General features: G+C 37.3%; 1 protein-coding gene across 3 annotated transcripts in view; it reads left to right on the plus strand.

Annotated features, from left to right (window-relative positions):
* The window catches only part of PAFAH1B1 (platelet activating factor acetylhydrolase 1b regulatory subunit 1), a 38574-nt gene that overhangs the window by 12546 nt on the left and 8106 nt on the right, over positions 1-17922 (plus strand). For 2 of the 3 annotated variants that reach the window (XM_072881782.1, XM_072881783.1), the window contains exons 2-7: positions 5528-5739; positions 8208-8292; positions 11608-11682; positions 12685-12891; positions 14891-15059; positions 17386-17488. In XM_072881782.1, the coding sequence (XP_072737883.1) occupies positions 5708-5739; positions 8208-8292; positions 11608-11682; positions 12685-12891; positions 14891-15059; positions 17386-17488 (671 nt within the window). In that variant the 5' untranslated portion in view covers positions 5528-5707. Of the gene's footprint in view, positions 1-1688; positions 1797-5527; positions 5740-8207; positions 8293-11607; positions 11683-12684; positions 12892-14890; positions 15060-17385; positions 17489-17922 lie in introns of all 3 variants that reach the window. The other variant, XM_072881784.1, reaches the window with a different exon arrangement.

Here is a 17922-nt window from a genome sequence, read left to right on the forward strand (position 1 = left end):
TGTTTTTGATTTTTGAAAACTTCTGTCTTCAAGTGTGTTTGAAAACTTCTGTTTAGTCTCATTGTAGGTTTGCAAAGTAGATGTTCAGCTTGAAATAGATAAAAGCTAAATGTCTAATTCAGGGCACAGTGTCTTTAGCAGACATAGGTATTCAAACCAAATTTTAGTACTGTTCAGCATCCAGTGTACTCTGATAAGCAAAGACGTAATGAACTCTGAAGGAATTTACACACTAAATTTTATTTTTGTGTGTGTGTGTACAGAATGGGCAGTTTTAGGAATTTTAATTCCAGTAACTTTGCTCTTGCTTGATGCTAGTTTAGGTAAATGAAGAGGCATTTTTGGCAGGTTGAGACTAAAATGCTGAAGGGTTAATTTGATTCCATAACCTGTTTCTCAATTATATTTGGAGAATACTTATGGAAAATAATATTTAAATGTCTCCTGAAGCAAGTATGAACATCATCATAGAAATACCTACAAGCCAAGGCTTATTTATTGGCATGACATATCATGAACTCAGGGGAATTCTGACTATCTCTTGCCTGAAAGTGATTTTTTTTTTTTCCTACCTCATTGCTTTGACTGTATCTGTTCAGCTATTGTGCTTTGAATACCTACTATATAGCCGTCCCAAAGAGCTAACAAATGTAGCTGAACCTGTTTCATTTTTCTATTTGTGCATCTTATGAATGGTTAGCAGGTCAGTGTCTCTTGTTAAGTTATTGAGAAGTTTTCCAGTAATCCAGGAAGCACTTGAACCACACCGATCTACATCGGTATAAGGACCTACTGTTTAAAGTCAGGAAGAAGAAACTGTCTTTTGAATTGTTAGGATGTCTTAGTCACCCTCAGGAAGAGGGTGGTTCCTATACAGTATCAGATCTGTGATGTCCACTTCAAGTGCAAAGTTAGACTCAGCTGGGTGCCTTGACACTAACCAGTTGCGAAAGGTATGTATTTAGTCACCATCAGGGTGGGACCATCTTTAAATGCATGCCAGGCAGAATCTCTGAGCCTCAAAGCAATTTCAATAGGAGTAAATGTGTCCTCAGTGCAGTGTGGGTGAACCTTGTGGTGAGTGCAGCTGGCTCCAGCAAAAGGCTGTGTGTGGTGAAGCTAAGGAATCTCTGAATCCCAGTTCAGGAAGATGGGAGGTGATTCTTGGATGTGAAGAGACAGAGGGTCTTCCACTTCTCTTTTTTTTTATGAGAAAGTCGGAAGAACCTATACTGTGCTGTTTCCACCTTCCCTTACAAGGAAGGACTCTTCTGCTTTTAGGGTTTTTCTGCCCAATTTGTTGCTCTTTATCAATAGTTCTGTATGTTTTAGAAGCTTTTGTAGAGAAAACATTCTGGCCTGTGATGATTCTTGGCTTTTTATTTATTTATTTATTTTTAAAAGATTATGCTTTAGTATGCCACTCCAGTCCTACAGCAGTTAAGGATTGAATTAGATCTTTTATCCTTATTGCTCAGATGTTTCTACCAGTCGTAAGTATAAAAGCTGATCTTTAGCTAAGTGGAAAAGTTAGCAGTTGAGATGAGATGGAGTTGTCTGTTGAGGGTATGCTACTGTTCATGGAGCTGAGGATGTTACATACAGCTTTCAAATGGTTTGTGTTGCTCCATAACAAAGTAGCCTACCTAAACTGCAGTGGGTGATGTCCATGTTTCTTCTCCCACCAGGTAGCGGTACACTCTAGAAAACTGAGCAGAGACTGTACTGCCCTGCCAGGAGGAGCAAGAGGCGAGCGTTTGATGTGTCATACCTGTTCCAGTGCTGTGTCCAGCCAGGTCTCGCTCCCAATTTTAAAATGTTTATAAACAAGACAACTGATCTTGCTGAAAGTACTTGTAGCCCACTTTTGTTGCAGGATTGTACATATGCAGAGGTTTGCCACTTAGTGCTTTTATGTATGCAGACTACTGATATGGAATCAAACAGGTCTTAAGTTAGAAACTAAAACTTTCTGCAGTGTAAGTGGGGCTATTAATAGAAGGCACATCTTGTTTTACCTTTAATTAGTAGCTGTTACTCCATGGATGGCTCCATTTAGGTTCAGCCTCTTTTTTCTGTACTTTACAGAGAACAAATTTTAATTTTCATACAAAGACGTTTGTCTTTCAAAAAAGATCTAGCTCTGTCTTGACACCACCTTATTCAGAGTAAGCTGCCGGTATTAAAAATGACCAATTTCAGGCAAGATGTAATGAACAGGGGTTGGGTTTGTTGTGGGTTTGTTTTTCCCAAGGGTTCTCTTGGAACACTTGCTTCCTCTCATCACTGAGGTTATTTGCGGGTGTGTGTGTAGGGCAGTGGTGACTGTAAACCGTGATAGGCAGTGGAGGAGGGAGGACTGGTTAGTCTTGCTCCACTGAGTTTTGTATGTCACAAAGCCTGCTCTGGTCAAGGAGAAGGCAATGCACATGGACACTATTTATTCACTCTTTGTTGTTTCTAAAAGTGGCCCAGGTGTATAATTAAAGTTGGGTCCTTTTGGCTTTTTGGTTTTGGATGTTTTTGCTTGGGAGGGTTTTTTGTCTGTTTGTGGGGTTTTTTTGGTTGGGTTTTTTTTTTCCTGTTTGTTTGTTTTCATTCTTTTTGTTTTGTTTTGCCTTTTGTTAAAGAGTCTATATGGAGGAAGCTGCCCTGAAAATACTTTGCCTTATATCCAGGTGCCTTTGTAGTTAAAAAGTCAGGAATAATGAGAAGGGTGCTTGGAACACACACTTTTCAGAGAAGCATGATACTGTAGGTCAGTTGATTGGTAACTTATTGTGGAACATGTGTAATTTGCTAATAGCAGAAATAGCTGCTTTGCCCTGTAGCTGTTGAAATTTATCTAGTACTAAGATCTGTTTCTGAATAACAGTTTGGAGTTAGAGCAATGGAGCAGGCCAGGCGTTGCCAAGTGTTGGGGATACAGGAGAAGTTTGGGGTTACTTTACATCTGAGGGGGAAAAATGCCTTTCTAACTAGATGGCATGTCAAGGCTTGCCTTACGAATGCAGTTGCTGTTATTTTTAGGCAAGTGCTATAGCTGCATCTCCCAGACGCAATGACAAAATTGACAAAATATCGGAGTATGATTTTTACTGGAGTTAGTGCACCGATGCTGGATTTACAAGGCATTCACTGCGTTGTGGTAGTTCATAATACAAAAGCCACCTTCTGGTTTTAATACCGTGATTTTTACCATGGTAGTACTACAAGCAGACTTTGGAAGTTGATATCTTTGTGTTCTGCTATTCAGTGCTTCAAACAGTGCTTCTGTGTATAAAGAAGGGCCTTATTTTGTTCTTCTCTGCAATGTTTATCGCTACTGAAAGCGTTGCTATGTTCATACTGAAGTGCAGAGATTCAGCCATTATAAGCCTCTATTTTTCAGTACTTAAATTTATAGCAGCATTGCCCTCTAGAGGGCACTTATTCTGATCATTTCAGTAGATTATTTTTTTTTATATTAACTACATTTCCATTAATTTCTGTGCAGTACTTCTACGATGTAGTGAAGCAGATGCATCTATTGAAAACCAGTTGTCTCTTTACCTGTCAGAAAGCAAGGCATGGGACAAGTGAAATGCTTGCTTCTGTTCTCTGGAAGGATGCAGCCTGTGCTATCAGTTTTCAACTGAATTGTTTCTGAAATAGCAATTAGGGAAGAGGTCAAACTAATTAAATAATGTCTTGCCTGTTTAGAGTGCTCTTGTCCTAAATGGCTTGCAGTGCAGTATTATCGTGTACAGCATCTGATGTGGAAAATCCACCAGCAGAGTGAAATACAAGCAACTCGCAGCTTAAGCTTATTTTGAAGCAGACAGCAGAGCCTAGATAGGTTTAGAAACAAGCTCCTGATCCCCTCTGATGGATAAGTAGACATTAATGATACAAGCTTAGTATTTTCTTTAATTTTTTCATATAAGAAAGGCTTTGGTTTGAAATGAGCTCCTTACCAAAATTGTTATCCAACTTTTATAGTGAACCTTGTGTACCTGTATGTCTAGTGGGGAAACAGCAGGGGAGAGGCAATGGGAACACGTGTTTCCTGGAGTGGTCGGTAGAGTTTACAAACCCAGATACTCTTTCCTCAGTCTTTGGGTATTGTCGTGTTCAGTTTATCTTGTTGCTAACAGCCGGTTGGTCAAACTTGCTTAACGGCTTGAGTAAATCATGTGTTGTATGCAAGAAATGCCAACTTCAGCATTTTTCATAATCACGTTGCTTACAAAAGAGTACCTGCAGTGCAGAAATCAAAAGGCAGTGCTGCTAAAATGATTTTGGTGATGTCACTTGACTAAGATTAAAACTGTCCAGTTGAAGTAGATTGTATGCTAAGAATACTGAAGTTCATGTTACTGCATGAGAAGATATTAAATAGTGTGTGTGTGGGGGAAAGAAGTAATTTGTGAAAGGCACAATTCTGACTGACTTGAACACTAGCTTGAAAATGTCAAATTTCACCTGTATTCTGAATTAGCTTGCATTGTCACATGTGTAGTGATCGATTCACTCTCTGAACCCAGCTGAAGTAACAGGCTTGTGGGAACTCTGCACCATGGTAATTGTGCTACTCTGATAAGGTTGAAGAACTGTTTAAAAATTTGCTGTACCCCAAATATGGGTGAGATAAAAGATTAACCATAGGTAAACCATAGTAACACATGACTGAAAAGAAGGCGAGTATTGTCTTTTAGAACGTGGTTCTTCGGAACTTCTTCAGATAGTGTTACTAGAATAGAAAAAGTCATTTGTCCAATATAATTGTGTAGTAATCTACCTGTAAAGTTCACGTGCTGAATTATAGCTGTAGTTTCTAAAGATGCTGGTTGGGTAAATCCTAGAGAACTGCCCAGTGTAACGCCATGAATGAGCTACAATGACAAACTGAGTGTGCCTTGATGCTGTTGGTTATGGCCTGAAGTGTGCCATAGCATCTTCCATAGTCCCTTTCTGGAATGTTCCCTTCTTTCCTTAAACTCTCCCCCAAAGCTTGAAAGATACAGGAGAGCATTAGCTGATCTCTAGGGTGTGTTGAAAATCAACTGAATGAACCTTGCTGGGTTTAGTCTGAACAGATAAATCTACAGCAGAAGCTAAAAAATCTAGCATAAGGGTAGAGGATTTGGGTGTGTAGCTTTTTGATAGGAGTAGCGAGTGCAAAAAGTAGGCTGTTTACAGTAGGCCTAAGTGCTTTTCATCACAAGAAAACATGGAGTTGCCCACAAACTAGAAGTGGGCTGTGACTGAAGATGTCTCCTTCAGCTCTCTCTCTTTCTTGAAGGAGTAATGGTGGGAAGACGGGGAATAAAGAAAGCATACAAGTTTGTCCAGGCTACTCAGTCCAGGATGGAGATGTGCTATAAGGGCATAATCCAGACTAGCAAAATAAAATTGCATTCATAATTTTAGTCAGCTTGTTCTGTACAGAGTGGTGTTGCAATCCAAGTACAAAAATCATGTCAGTCCAGAGTGAATGAATGCTTATTTAAAGGAAATTAATGGTGTCTCTTTCTCTACCTTCTAGATGGATTGAATCTTCTGTGTTGAATGCCTCCGGATTTCCTATTGGATTTCACGTCTGGAAAAATATTTTTTATTTAAACCACTCCGTGGCAGGCTGAATTGTGGATCCAGGGTTCCCAAGACTTTAGATCTTGAGGAGGCAGCCACTGCTGAATCACATTAACCTGACATCGCAGCCACAATGGTGCTGTCACAAAGGCAACGAGATGAACTGTAAGGAATGGTTATTTTTAAGTTTGTGTCGCACTTTCTTTCATTAAACTTTAAATATTAACTTTTGTTTCCAAATAGATTTTACAGAGTGGCTCTGCTCACAGGCCGATCAAATACCATGTATTATGGTTTAGATCTCTGTAGTCTTATTTTTGATGCAACCACTGGTATTTCATAATAGAATTGTGGAATGGTGAAAATATAATTTCAAAGTTATTAATAGCATAAAAATGGATTATTAAATTTGCTATAGTTTATTATCCTCTATTTTGTTTTGACTTCAGTCACAAAGTTAAGAAGGGGTTACAGTAAGCAGCAAGCACATTGCAATATATGCTCCAAACTGATTTGTGAATTCTTTTCTCTTGCGTAAATTCTGACACTTTTTTGTTATTTTACTCCCGAGTGTAGATAAGGATCTGATCAGGATCTGCTACATTGTGATTACAATCTTTCTTTGACTCCTTAAATTGCATTTAAAATGAAGGGTATATTTAAAGGAAAAAAAAAAGCGACCAAAACCCAAACAAAATAGTAAAAAACCCACCCCACCAAAAAACCCCACCAAAACCCCCCACCTTAATTCAATTTCAGATGTGGAATTCTTTCCAGGTTTTAAGGCTAGGGATAGGCTGTCAAGTTCCATGTCTTAGTTTGCTTTCTGTTCTGTAATAAATCATGATAGAGCGAGTGGTGGGTAGCAATCAGGATGGCAGTGTCTCACATGATACCCACTTTCATAAACTTTTTTATTCCTTTTAAAAGTATGGATCAAGTATCATTTAGCATTTGGTGTCTCTCTTGTCCATGGTAAGCTCTCTTTTTTTTTTTTTTAATATAGAGCTTCTTCACTTTTCCAGTAATGATTCAACCCCCTTTATATTAAAGATAGTACGTGCTTTACTTTTTCATTTTGTATGCTTAAATACAGTTATTCTACTTCTTAAAGCAGAGTAGAAGCTATCTTCAAATTTTGATTTTTACAACTGTTCATTAGATTTGGAGAAGCTCTGGGGTTTAAACATGTTCAAGATTATGATTTTTTTTTTTTCAATTCTCTGAAGTTTTTTTCTGGCAAAAACTGCAAAGAGTACATGCGTTAACGGGGAGATGGAAGTAATGAACTGTTATGAAGGGAAATGGGAAATGACCAGAGACTTAGGATTTACTTTAGAGGTCTGATGAGGAGGCAATACTTTGCTTTAGCATACATTGTTTATGGGGATAAATTTGAAATTCCTGTTTGAATGCATAGATATTTAGAGTTGAATGTCTGAGGGGAGATTGAATACATGTAAAAGGTAGGAAAGAATGTGATGAAAACCACAGGAAGAATTTTCATGTGAAAAGCAAATTCTTTTCAGAACAAAAAGTAATTTTTCTTCTTTCTTCAGCTACCAAAGGGTATTAATTTTCTCTTGAATGCCTTGTGTAGATGACCTTCTGATTTTTGTTTTTAAAAAGCATCTGTGTATCAGTTTACTTAAATATCTTAGTATGTGTATGTCTTTTCCTCCCCTCTCCCTATCTGTATGTATACACACACATCCCTTCCCAAGAAAGTAAGTGATAATAAGAAAAAAAAATAGGCTTCCTTCTGGAGGCTGATAAAGTCATTTTACCTTTCAGTCTGTTTAGAACATTGAGCTTACTTCTCTTAAGCAAACTTTGTTGTGTAACTTGAAAATTTTTATCCATTTGAAGTAAATTCTGAAAATGCAGGGTTTCCTTAGTCTTGTTCTCTTAAACAGAAGGTGCTGACTGCTTGTTGAAGTCTTAGAATAATATTGAAACTTTGAGTAGGCCCAAAACAAACGCATGCTATCTTGAGAGAGAGGTTCAAGACAGATTAATTTGGTAATTGTCTGGTGTCAACGTGCAGAATATTTTGAAGAATAATGTAAAATTTGAGGCACTGTACGTTTTGGTCACAGGCAGTATCCCTTCCTGTAATCTACCTAGAAGTTATTGTATCATTTTGAAAAACAAAGCTAAGACTCGTTCTCTCAAACTGAGCATTTTATTCAAGTTTAACTGAAGTAAAATTTTGTACCCTAAACTGTTCTACCCAAAATAGTTTTCCTTCAAAGACAGAGCCACAACTTTAATATGTAGATGTGGTTGTCGCTTTTGTATCTGCTGTGGGGTTTATGTGTGACACAGATTGATAAGTATATTCATGCTACTCCAATGTTTGATAACTTAAAAAAAACCAAAAACAAAAAAAACCTCTTCACCAAACATAAAGAAAAAGTGTATCCTGACATCTTGAAGCAAAATCTGTTTGCCAAATGTATTTATAAAATTAGCTTGGGCTTTTAACAAACCTAATAATCCTAGGTGTTGTACTGCATTGAAGACTGAGATGCTGATCATGCTTTTTTAAAAATAAAAACGAAAAGTCTGAACCAATTCTTCTACTCTTTTATTCAGAATTGTGGCTGAAGATACTGTTCTTTGTTTTTTAGAAATCGAGCAATAGCAGATTACCTTCGTTCTAATGGCTATGAAGAGGCATATTCGGTTTTTAAAAAGGAAGCTGAGTTAGATGTGGTGAGTTCAAACAAGTTTCTTCCTCTATATTTTAAGTAAAGAGTTTATAATTCTATACCACTTGCATCCATTCTGAACATGTATATCTATTATGTACCTATTAGCTCATGCAGTTTCAGAACTGGAGGTGATAAACTTGTACAGCTTATTGCCTTGCCATAAAATTTAAAAATAATCATTGGATGACTTGGTGATTTCTGAGCAAAACTCTTACCTTTATCTTCAACTAATGACTTAGGCATATTTCTAATCTTTTTTTTTTTGTCTAGCTACCACTCGTGTATACAATGCTGAGTTTTTCCTATAATGACCTTTTAAGGATCCAAGTCTTGAGAGGGCCTAGGTACTTCAAGATGAAAGGTGCTAGGAAACAAAGCTAACAAAAGGCAATGTAAGTGTATAAGAAAGGTGATATAAGATGATATTAAAAAAAAGAAAGACATGACCCTTCACTGGACTCACTCCAGCAACTCCATATAGGACTAGAGCATCTCTCATATGGGGAGAGGCTGAGAGCTGGCACTGTTCAGCCTGGAGGAGGCTTAGTGGCACCTTACTGGTGTTTATAAATATCTGATGGGAGGGTGTGAAGATGACAGAGCTCTTCTCAGGGCTGCTAGTGACAGGGCAAGAGCCAGTAGGCAGAAATTGAAACACAGGAAATTCCATCTGAACATAATAGAAAACTTTTTTTTTTACTGTGAGAGTGATTGAACACTGGAATAGGTTGCCCAGAGAGGTCGTGGAGTCTCTGTCCCTAGAGATACTCAAAACCTCACTGGACACAGGTCCTGGGCAGTCTGCTCCAGCTGACCTTACTTTGAGCAGGGAGTTTGGACTTCGTGATCTCAAGAGATCCTTTCCAACCTGAACTATTCTGTACTTAATATTCAGAAGAATGTGTCTAATTTTAACACATTTAATTTCTGTTTCCTGCTGTTGTGTCCATCCCCCCCACCTCCCCTCCCTGTAACTCATTTCCTTAACTGTGCTTATTCTTATCATGGAATTCTGCATAAAAGCATAAACTTTCTGCAATACAAAATTAGAAAACAGAAGACTATTCTCTTGTAACCAGATTTGAAATGGTGTAAGACTATGCAGCTTCGGAGGCTGTCTTCACAGGTGATGTTTAAGAAACAGGAAGACAAAACAGGATTGCTTTTGTGTTCTCTTTTAGCATACAGAGCAAATGGTGGAAATTTGTTTTGTGATTGGAATTGGGTCAGTAGTTAAATCATTGCCTGAAACTATTGCATGCCATTTGCTTAACCATATAGTAGGAGGGTAAGCCTAAATAGTTAATATGAGTTGATCAGGTCTGGTAAGCAACTCTATTTTGTTAGACTGTACGGATGCTAGTGACTTAGACCAGTCACTTCTTGCAACTTAATTCTGTTGTTTTGCCTTTGTAACAGATAATTCTTTGTATAATTTTTAAACTTTCCACTTATTAGCATAGGAGGTGTGCATTTCATCTGAGTTTAAGTTTCTCTGGAGACACCTGGATTGAGTAGTAAACTTTTGTGTGCTGACTTTTGATAAATCCTTGCCTTTTCTGTATTATAAATCTTGCATTGTTCTTTTTCTAAAATGCTTGGTTGAAGTTTGACTTAATTTCTCCAATCTGCTTCCAGTATCTAATAAATAAGTAGAAATGACAAATTGGAATACCATACTTATAATTGAAAATCCTGATACCATTCCCTTATCTGCCTTATCTATCAACCTAATTAAGTCTTCCCTTCCCAAAGGTTAAAAAGGCGATCTAAATAGGCTAGATGATCCTGAGGGAAATAGAAAATGCAGTTGCTAAAAGTTCCACATGACTTTTTTGCAAGAAAATTTGAATTGGATGTGGCTCTACTAAAATGACAAAAAAAAAAGTTAAAGGCAGAAATTATTTCAGTCAATTGGAAGGATTCAATTGTAGCTCTACGAAGAGGGATTTCATTTTTTGTATTGATTATTCCTGCAGATAACTCCAGCTTTTACAAATGCCCCTGAAGTAGTAGGTTAACATCTGGTCTCTCACCAAGGTAGCCACTCCTCAGAGCTTTTATGGAGTAAGCCATGGCATTGTTATTTTCCCTATGCCTTTGTTATTCTCCATCTAGTTTAGAATTATCCTAGTATGAGATTTGTCATTTTTTACATGGAAAGAAAGTGTGCAGCATTTAATTACTCTTCTGTGCCTCTGATGTTTGTTTTTCTGTGTTGCTTTTCTTCCTCTTTCTTGTGTTAATAGGTGGGAGGAAAAAAAAAAGAGTAATCCTCTGGCTCTTACAATAACATCAGCTGGCTGTTCATTGTTGCTCCTCAGCTATTCCTTAGAGCCCAAAGGAGAAAAATATTTAGTGCAAGAAAATTATTCTTCATTAAAGTTTCATTAGAGCTGCAAAGTCAGTGTTGATTTCTCCAGTAAGCTGAGGTGGTGTTCAGTAGGGCAGGTGTAGTAGTCTGCTTTCTGCTTCAGTTACTGAAGTAAAGATGCAGGGAGAGTGTACTTAAAGCTTGTCTTTGAAAAGGTAGCACAAAATAATGCAGTATTATGGTGGTAATTTGAGGTTAACTATAATCAAGTTTAAAAAAAAAAAAAAGAGTTAATTTGGGCTAACTGGTCTTCAAGTGAGATGGAATATATGTAATCCTACTCTTGACAGCTGGCTGCCACTTCCAAACTGCATGTGCTTCCATGAGAGAAGTGCGTTGTGCTAAGAAGTAGTAGTGCTAGCACAGTCTTAACTCTGAAGATAGGACTTTGTTAGTCCTGATGCTCTAGTTGGTAGATATGAAAAAGGAGGCTATCTTTGAGAAACTAATTACCAGTTCTATGTATCTTGGTCCTTGCAGTCAGTGCGTGCTGTCTGCTGTTGTTTTTTAAAAGAGTTAGTTGGGGGGAGGGATGGGGGGAATCCTGTAACAAAATATGACACAACATTCTCAGATGTGCAGAGCACTTGGCTTTCAAGTAGTGAAGATAGAAAACAGCATAGGTACCAGTTTAGTCCTAGTTTTTGGATTTTATTTGCAGAATCTAGCATCATTAATCTGTACTGCTGCAGTATTTTTAATTTAAAAATATATTTTAAAATGTTTTCCTCTTTTCTGTGTATGTAAATTGTAGCTATTAAAATTTGAAGTGTGGTTGTTCTGTTTAACTAGTAAAACTGACTATAGTCTTTTGCTTGAATTCCTCTTTCTGTGGTCAAGAGATTGAATTAAAATGAGTTGTTTATGTTGCCTTTGAAGAAACACTTCTACAGGCTTTAGAACTAGAATTTATTAATTTATTTAAATGCTTCTCCTTCTCAGAATGAAGAGTTAGATAAGAAGTATGCTGGACTTCTGGAAAAAAAATGGACATCCGTTATAAGATTACAAAAGAAGGTAAGTAGAGATCTGATGGATTTACTTGTATACAAAGTTATGACTGAAATCAAACATCCATCACTGAACAGAATGTTACGTATCTTCCTTGTCAGACAAATGCAAGGTTTAGAAAATCATGCCTCAAAGATGAATTTTGAGGACTTGAGTAGGGAAAATAGCTAAATCCACATTGTAGAAAATGTTTTGTCTATCTCGGTGCTAGCAGAGACATCCTCTTGGTTTCTTTATAAAAATTCTTGACTTTAGTTTATGGATTGCATGTGCAATTTCTGAAGCTGGAAATGAAAGAGATGCCTTAAGGCAGTTTGTGAGTGAAAAGATTGAATGGTTGTCTCCCAAAGGCTTAACTGGTTTAGAAAGAAGGTAAAAACGTGTGCTGCCAGTTGCCTTTGGCCATTACGTTAAAGGGAGGAAACCATTAACTCCAGTGCATTAGAGCAAGTGATTCCACTGCAAGTGGACAGTACAAAACTCTTTTTAGTAATGCTTCAGTGGATCTAGAGTATCTTAAAAGCTTTAAAAAAAAAAAAAAATCAGTGTGCTAACAATAAAGACCTGTCTATTGTAAAGGTTAATGTATCTAGGGTTTTATTACACCTTCAGTTTCTCTGCTGTTGGTTAACATGCATGCCATCTCAGGGATACAAAAAATTATTGCAGTAGTAGCATTCCTTTTTGTTAACACAACCTCCTTCAATAGTTTGTGAAAACAGTAGCTCAAACATATTTATACAGTATTTGAGTGAACGTGATTTTGTAGAACTTTTTTTTCCTGTCAAAATATTTGGGAAGTCAGAGAAGAATAAATGAGAAATTATTAATTTAGGTTTGATTTTTAGAAATACCAACACTATTGAATGTTGGAATCAGTTTGGATTCATGTAATCTTTGCTTTAATGTGAGTTTGGGACCCAGTTGGTATTTGGATTATTAATGAGTGAAGGTGAATCTTGGTATAAAACTAGGAATGAGTGGTCTCTTTAAAATTCATAAACTTAGGTAATGGAATTAGAATCGAAGCTGAATGAAGCTAAGGAAGAATTTACATCAGGTGGACCTCTTGGTCAGAAACGAGACCCTAAAGAGTGGATTCCTCGTCCTCCAGAGAAGTATGCATTGAGTGGACACAGGAGTCCTGTCACTCGAGTCATTTTCCATCCAGTTTTCAGTGTTATGGTCTCTGCTTCAGAGGATGCCACAATAAAGGTATGTGTTTGCTACAGAAAATTAAACTAAGCAAGTCAGAGGATGTGTAATATGTAACATCAGTACTTCAAGCTGGATGTGCGTTGTACTGACGGAAGACTGTTTCAGATTCTGCTTTAGCTTCAATAGGGACAGTTCTTTCAAGTATGATGTCCTGTGTAATATACAAATTTTAGTTTTATGCTGGTCCAATTAATATCTTCAAGAGTATTTTACTATCCTTTGACTTGAGGAAAAAATACTTAAGCTAATGTGGATTTAGAGACTGGAGAAATAGATAAAGGGTTGGTGGGGGAAGAATGCATTTTGACTGCTCAGTAAAGGAGAAGTGACATAGTGTATAGAGTAGTGATGTGATGAGAGGGAGGAAGACAGTTGCCTCAAGTAATCTGAAGTTATTATTTTTAAAGCTGAGTTAAAGTGGTTATGCAGCTGTATTCTTAACTGAAAACTAGTTCTTCCCATTTATTCTGAATGGGACATGTAAGTCCCATGAAGTTCCTGTGACTTTCAGTAACTTTAAATGGTCTTCATAGGCCTTTATTGCAATGTACAGTGGCATGAAGAGATTTGTTCTAGTAGGCAAGTAGTTTCTTATTTTAGCATCCTGTAAAGACATGATTGTGCGTTTTGTTCTTGTTTCAATGTCACAATTTAAGGGAATTATCCCAATAAAGGATACTTCTCATTGTTCTCTTCTATGCTGGTTTGAAAACTGTTTGGAAAAGTGCTGTTCTGAAAAACGTTGAGTAGCATATTAAGCAATGTGCTTAAAAATGCAAGTTGTTCTAATAGTGGGTACCTGTTGGAGAAGATTAAAATAGTGTCAGCCATATCTAGGTCACGAAGAGCTTTAAGCTTTAACCTGCTCTTGTTTCTGTAGTAGACGTGAACATAGAGGACTGGTGTGTTTTTTCCTCAAGCAGACAGGGCCAGCTGAAACAGTGACAGCTCTGTGTTTGTTAGATGTTAGAGAGGAGCCTAATTAGCTTTGGTTTTGCTCCCTCTTATGGATACACTGGATGAATTTCCTTATTCTTGAAGCCAAGCTGTATAGCTTAATTTCTGACTGCTGCATTCCCAATGATTGCAATCTATTGGGATGATGGATTCTTTTTGTTGTTGGGTCTGTTTTGGTGGGGGTGTTTTGTTGGTGGGGGTGTTTTTGTTTGTTTATTTAGGATATAATTTAAAATGAAATGTCTAATTTTGTGCTTGAGACACACAAAATCTGTAGGAGCTTGTTTTGTTTCAAAGGCTTTTGTTTGTGGTTAGATGATAGAAGACTGACTTAATTAGGAGGTGAGAATGGGGACTTCATGCTGTCTTGCAGTTATTAACTGCAAATGTTTAAATAAACTCTGACAAATTCTGTAATCTACTAATGTGTGCATATCAGACTCTTCAGAGTGCTTTGGATTATCATCCCTAACCCAGTGCATTCTGAATATTGCTCTTTACTATGCAGAATATTTGCTGTTTGGTTCTGAAGCAGCAAGTAAATTCTGGAGGCACAGAACAGCTTGGGAAAGGAGGGAGGGGGGATTGTTAAAGATGATGCTTTCCCCACCAACTGAAAATGGGCTGTATTGCTGGAGTTAGAGAACTAGCATAGAAAGGGATGGAGGAAGAAAAACCTGTACAAAATGGATTTGTTCTGTCCAATGTTTTCTAAATTGATCTTTATTTTTAAGGATATTGGGTGTTAAGACTTTTAAATACAGTGGAACTTATTTTCCTGCTGTGTTTATAATGCTTTAAGTTAGTTGAAAAACAGTTTTCAAGATGCATGAATTCAGTTAATTTGTAAGTAACAAAATCATATAAAAATAATGCTTATTTTTCTATGCTGTTAGGCTTTTTAGGGCTGTCTTACTTTGTCTCTTGCTCAATTAATTATTGAATAAGGTGCCAGACTGGCATGCAGAGTGCAAATGTAAGGCTGGAGAATACAAAGAGTAATACGTTGCTGTTAACGGATTTTCTGTTCACTTGTCAGGTGTGGGATTATGAGACAGGAGACTTTGAACGAACCCTTAAGGGGCATACAGACTCTGTGCAAGATATTTCCTTTGACCACACTGGCAAACTATTGGCCTCCTGTTCTGCTGATATGACCATTAAGCTATGGGATTTCCAGGGCTTTGAGTGCATCAGAACTATGCATGGTAAGGTATAAAGGGAATCGATTTGGTCTGTAAAGTGAAGAGGGCAGGAGTTTTTTGGTTGGTTGGGTTGTTTTTGCTGTGGGGTTTTTTTGTTGTTGGTTTTGTTTTTTTTTTTTTTAAATCCAGGATAACTGCTGATGCGGAAAGGGGTTATAAACCAGGGTATTGTCCAAAAGAAAGAGGGGATATTTTGATGCTTTGAGTGCTCTGTAAATGCGGTATATGTTTACAGAGTATATGGAATGCAATAGCATCTCAAATCTGCTATGCGTGATGCTGTGGGAAGCATCCCATAATGATATTGAAATGGCAGTTAGAGGGGTTTAGTGCTAAAAATTAAATGCTTACTAGACAATAAAACTGTGCCTTCAAATCAGTAAAAATATTACCTTCTTCACCCCTGTATTTCCCTGATGTACTGCTTCAGGAAGGAATTAGCATGAAAGGTGTTCTGTATATACTGTGCAGTCTTCTGCTTTCATGTCTGTCTGGTTTCAAATGAACATGCCCTTTGCATTAGGCTCAAAAGCCATAGGGAAAAATGGGAAAGTAAAACGACCACTGCTATAAGATTCTAATACTGACAGCAACTATTTATTTTACAGTCTTGATGTAAAAGCGTTTTTATACTGCTGCTTGTCTTGTTTTTAGTATCTTCTTGTAGAAGTGGTGAGTAGGAATAGAGAATGTTTGAGACTTACGAAAATAAACGTGCACACACACACATATATACCAAAGAAAACAGAAAGCTGGTGACTTTTGTGCGTACAGTTCTTTAAATGCCACAGAACACTATTGGAGAGGAAGAACAGATGTTGCAGCTGGGTGATAGCAAGAAAATATAGTAGTGCTACAGGGTTTGGGGTTTTTTTTGGTCTTCAAAGATTTCTATAAGAACACCCATGCAGTATGTGTATTTTTATGAATTGGATGTTGTAACATGAGTGTGGGTGAACTAGCTTCACGTGTGTTGCCAGTTACATCCCTTCAACTCAATTTCAAGTAAAAAGAAATAAATAATCTTTTCAGTGAGGAGTTCCAAAGTACCATACTTGCACTGAATCGAGTATTCTCTGACACTTCAGATACTTGATCACTGGTGTGATTGCCTTTTAGTAGGAGTTCACCAGGGGCTCCGAGTTCTTAGTGGAAAAAATGGAAATGAAAATTGTGAAGTTGTGCATCATAGGTACGTGGCTTGCAGGATGCAATGTAGCTGCCAATAAAAGAAAAAAAGCGACTTATTAGTGAGCTTACTGGCTATAACTTTTTGGAAAAAAGAACATCATATCTCCAGATGAAAAAAGGGAAGCTGTTTAATGCCTCTAATATGTTGAGAAATTATATCTACTCTAAACTAGTGATCTCAGAAGATTAATTTCTAATCCCGACAATTTAAGTAGGGACAATTGCAGAGCTTAGAGTAAGACAAGTGTGTGAATTATATATGAACTGTTATAGTCAAGCTTGTACACTGGACTTGTCAAAAAACCCCCTACCCAACAGCTTGTTCTGGATAATACTAAAATTTCAAAATAGTTAATTCTAATGTTTGCCACTTTGGGAAGTTCAAGTTCTAATTTTTTGTAATACTAGAAATGAATAGTCTTTACAGAGTGTGTTATCTCCCTTTGTATGTTATGTTCCATTGCTTGTGGGATGAGTAAAGTCAAGAGCTGAAACCACATACACAAGGTCATAAGGAGTTTGCATTAAGGAAATGATCCGGATGCTTTTTCCTGACTTGACTGATCATCTTCCTCTCCGCTGTCTCAACAGTAGAAGTTGCTGTCATGTATATACACTTGGTTCTTACTTGGTTGTTCAATCAATGCAGTACAGTGTTTTAATAAAACCTAGTATCAGATGTCTGGAAACATTCAGTCTTTTAGCATTAAGCTTCTGCAGTGAGGTTTGGCGTGCTTCTCACTGAAGACCTGTTCTCCTTTTAAACATCTTCTGCATAGTGCATCACCATACTGTAATCAGATCTAACTGATAGTTTTAAAGACAGTCACTGTAGCAGCTCTCTCTTTTAAACTACCAGCTTTTGTAACTGTGTAGAAGTGTTGTTTGCAGTGGTGTCTGGCTTTAAAACATCTTAAATTTTTGAAACAATTTTAAACGATGCTCAGTGTCTGGACTGTGTGGATTCTAAAAAATATAAAGATTATTTCATAAAACCTCAAGTTCACTTGTAAAGATTATTCCATAAAGCATGCACTACTGCTGTAGCTACTTGCCCAAGATAAATGAATAGGAAGTCCTGTGTGCTCTGTAAAAACTATTACAGTACCACTTAAGAAAGGTTTTATTTTGTTTTTAGGTCATGATCATAATGTTTCTTCAGTAGCCATCATGCCCAATGGAGATCATATAGTTTCTGCTTCAAGGGATAAAACTATCAAAATGTGGGAAGTCCAAACAGGGTAAGTGCACTTCTGGCTAAACACCTGCACCTAAACAAAACGAGCATAAACCACTGTTTATAGGAAATGGGCCACATAAATCTTGAATGTCAGCAAACATTATTGGAATGGAGGTATGACATTGTGCCTTTTAGAGTATTTCACTTCAGGATTCTGCCTTAAGTCATTAAGCACAGGGTTTTAGGTTTTAGTAGTGACTAATTAAAACTAACTGGCTTTATCTTTCTGGGAGCTATGAGGGTAGAACACCATAACTCAGGACCGGGTAGGAATATAAATTCAGTGGTTAACCACAAGTTTAAAGGGAGCCTGAGAATAGGGAGGAGAAATCTATTGCCTTTCTTGACACAGGTCAAGATGTCTCCTGCTTTGTTTTGTTTTGGGTGTGGGTTTCTTTGTTTGTTGTTGGTTGGTGTTTTTTTGTCTTATTGTTT

The sequence above is a fragment of the Ciconia boyciana genome, chromosome 17, assembly GCF_034638445.1.
Source record: "Ciconia boyciana chromosome 17, ASM3463844v1, whole genome shotgun sequence".
Classification (NCBI taxonomy): domain Eukaryota; kingdom Metazoa; phylum Chordata; class Aves; order Ciconiiformes; family Ciconiidae; genus Ciconia; species Ciconia boyciana.